Source organism: Lactuca saligna, chromosome 5, assembly GCF_052625555.1.
Source record: "Lactuca saligna cultivar CGN05327 chromosome 5, ASM5262555v1, whole genome shotgun sequence".
Lineage (NCBI taxonomy): Eukaryota > Viridiplantae > Streptophyta > Magnoliopsida > Asterales > Asteraceae > Lactuca > Lactuca saligna.
This window is the reverse complement of record NC_136421.1, coordinates 138257309-138258206: the sequence shown is the minus strand read 5'-3', so window position 1 is coordinate 138258206 and position 898 is coordinate 138257309. Positions and strand designations below refer to the sequence as shown.

Below are 898 nucleotides of genomic sequence, written 5' to 3'. Positions count from 1 at the left end.
TCACCATGCATTGGGATAATTTTCCCACTCCCAATGTGTACAATCAATGCTGCCAAGCATACATAGTAAGCCATGTTTAGCTTCATGTGCGGCATACAATTGTTCGATATCATTTCTAGTTGGATGTTGCAAATATATGTCACCATAAAGCTCTATGACATACTCACAAAAAAGATAAGCACATTCTCGTCCAATCCTCTCAGACATTTTCAGATACTCATTTGATGCATCTGCTGCTATGCCGTATGCCAATTGTCTAAGGGCTGTTGTGCATTTTTGTAGTGTACTAAAACCACGCTTACCTCTTGCATCCCATCTCAAATGGAAAAACTCATAATTGTTTTCCAAATCTCTAGCAATACGTAAAAATAAATTTCTATTAATACGAAATCGGTCTTCAAATTTTGATAGGTCATACATATTATTAGGGGAAAAGTAATCACGTACGAAAAGCTCGTGTGCCGCCATACGATCCCGAACTATCGAAATTCTATGCCTTTTCTCGGTATTTGAACTTTCGCCTCTTTGTTGCACCCTATTTCGTGTCGTAGACAACAACATCTATAACACCAAGTCACCTTCATCAGAGCTATCATCATCATCGGATGAAGAAGAAGAAATCGAATCTGCAAAATTATTCATATCTATGTTTGAAAGTGTGTTTGAAAGAGGGAATAGAAATATGTTTATGATGTGAAGGGAAATGTGTTCATTTATATGTTGTGTATGTATATGTAGGTATGTTAAGTTTTGTTTGATTTTTTTTTATGTTGGTAACGGTCAAAGAAAGAAAAAAGGAACGGTCAATAATGTTGCACCAATAAAATCGAGCGTATTCGTCCCTAGCCACACCCACGCCACAAGGCACCTACGCACACCTGAGGCGGTGTTTACATGT

General features: G+C 37.6%; 1 protein-coding gene across 1 annotated transcript; it reads right to left on the bottom strand.

The window, feature by feature from the left end:
• Positions 1 to 468, bottom strand: LOC145045765 (uncharacterized). Its single transcript, XM_078994087.1, has one exon. It carries the CDS (start codon positions 466 to 468, stop codon positions 1 to 3), a length of 468 nt encoding a protein of 155 aa, XP_078850213.1.
• Between the last annotated feature and the right edge of the window lie 430 nt (positions 469 to 898).

Excerpts from the sequence above, each read along its gene's own strand:
- LOC145045765 (XM_078994087.1), bottom strand. The coding sequence starts at position 468 with ATGGCGGCACACGAGCTTTTCGTACGTGATTACTTTTCCCCTAATAAT.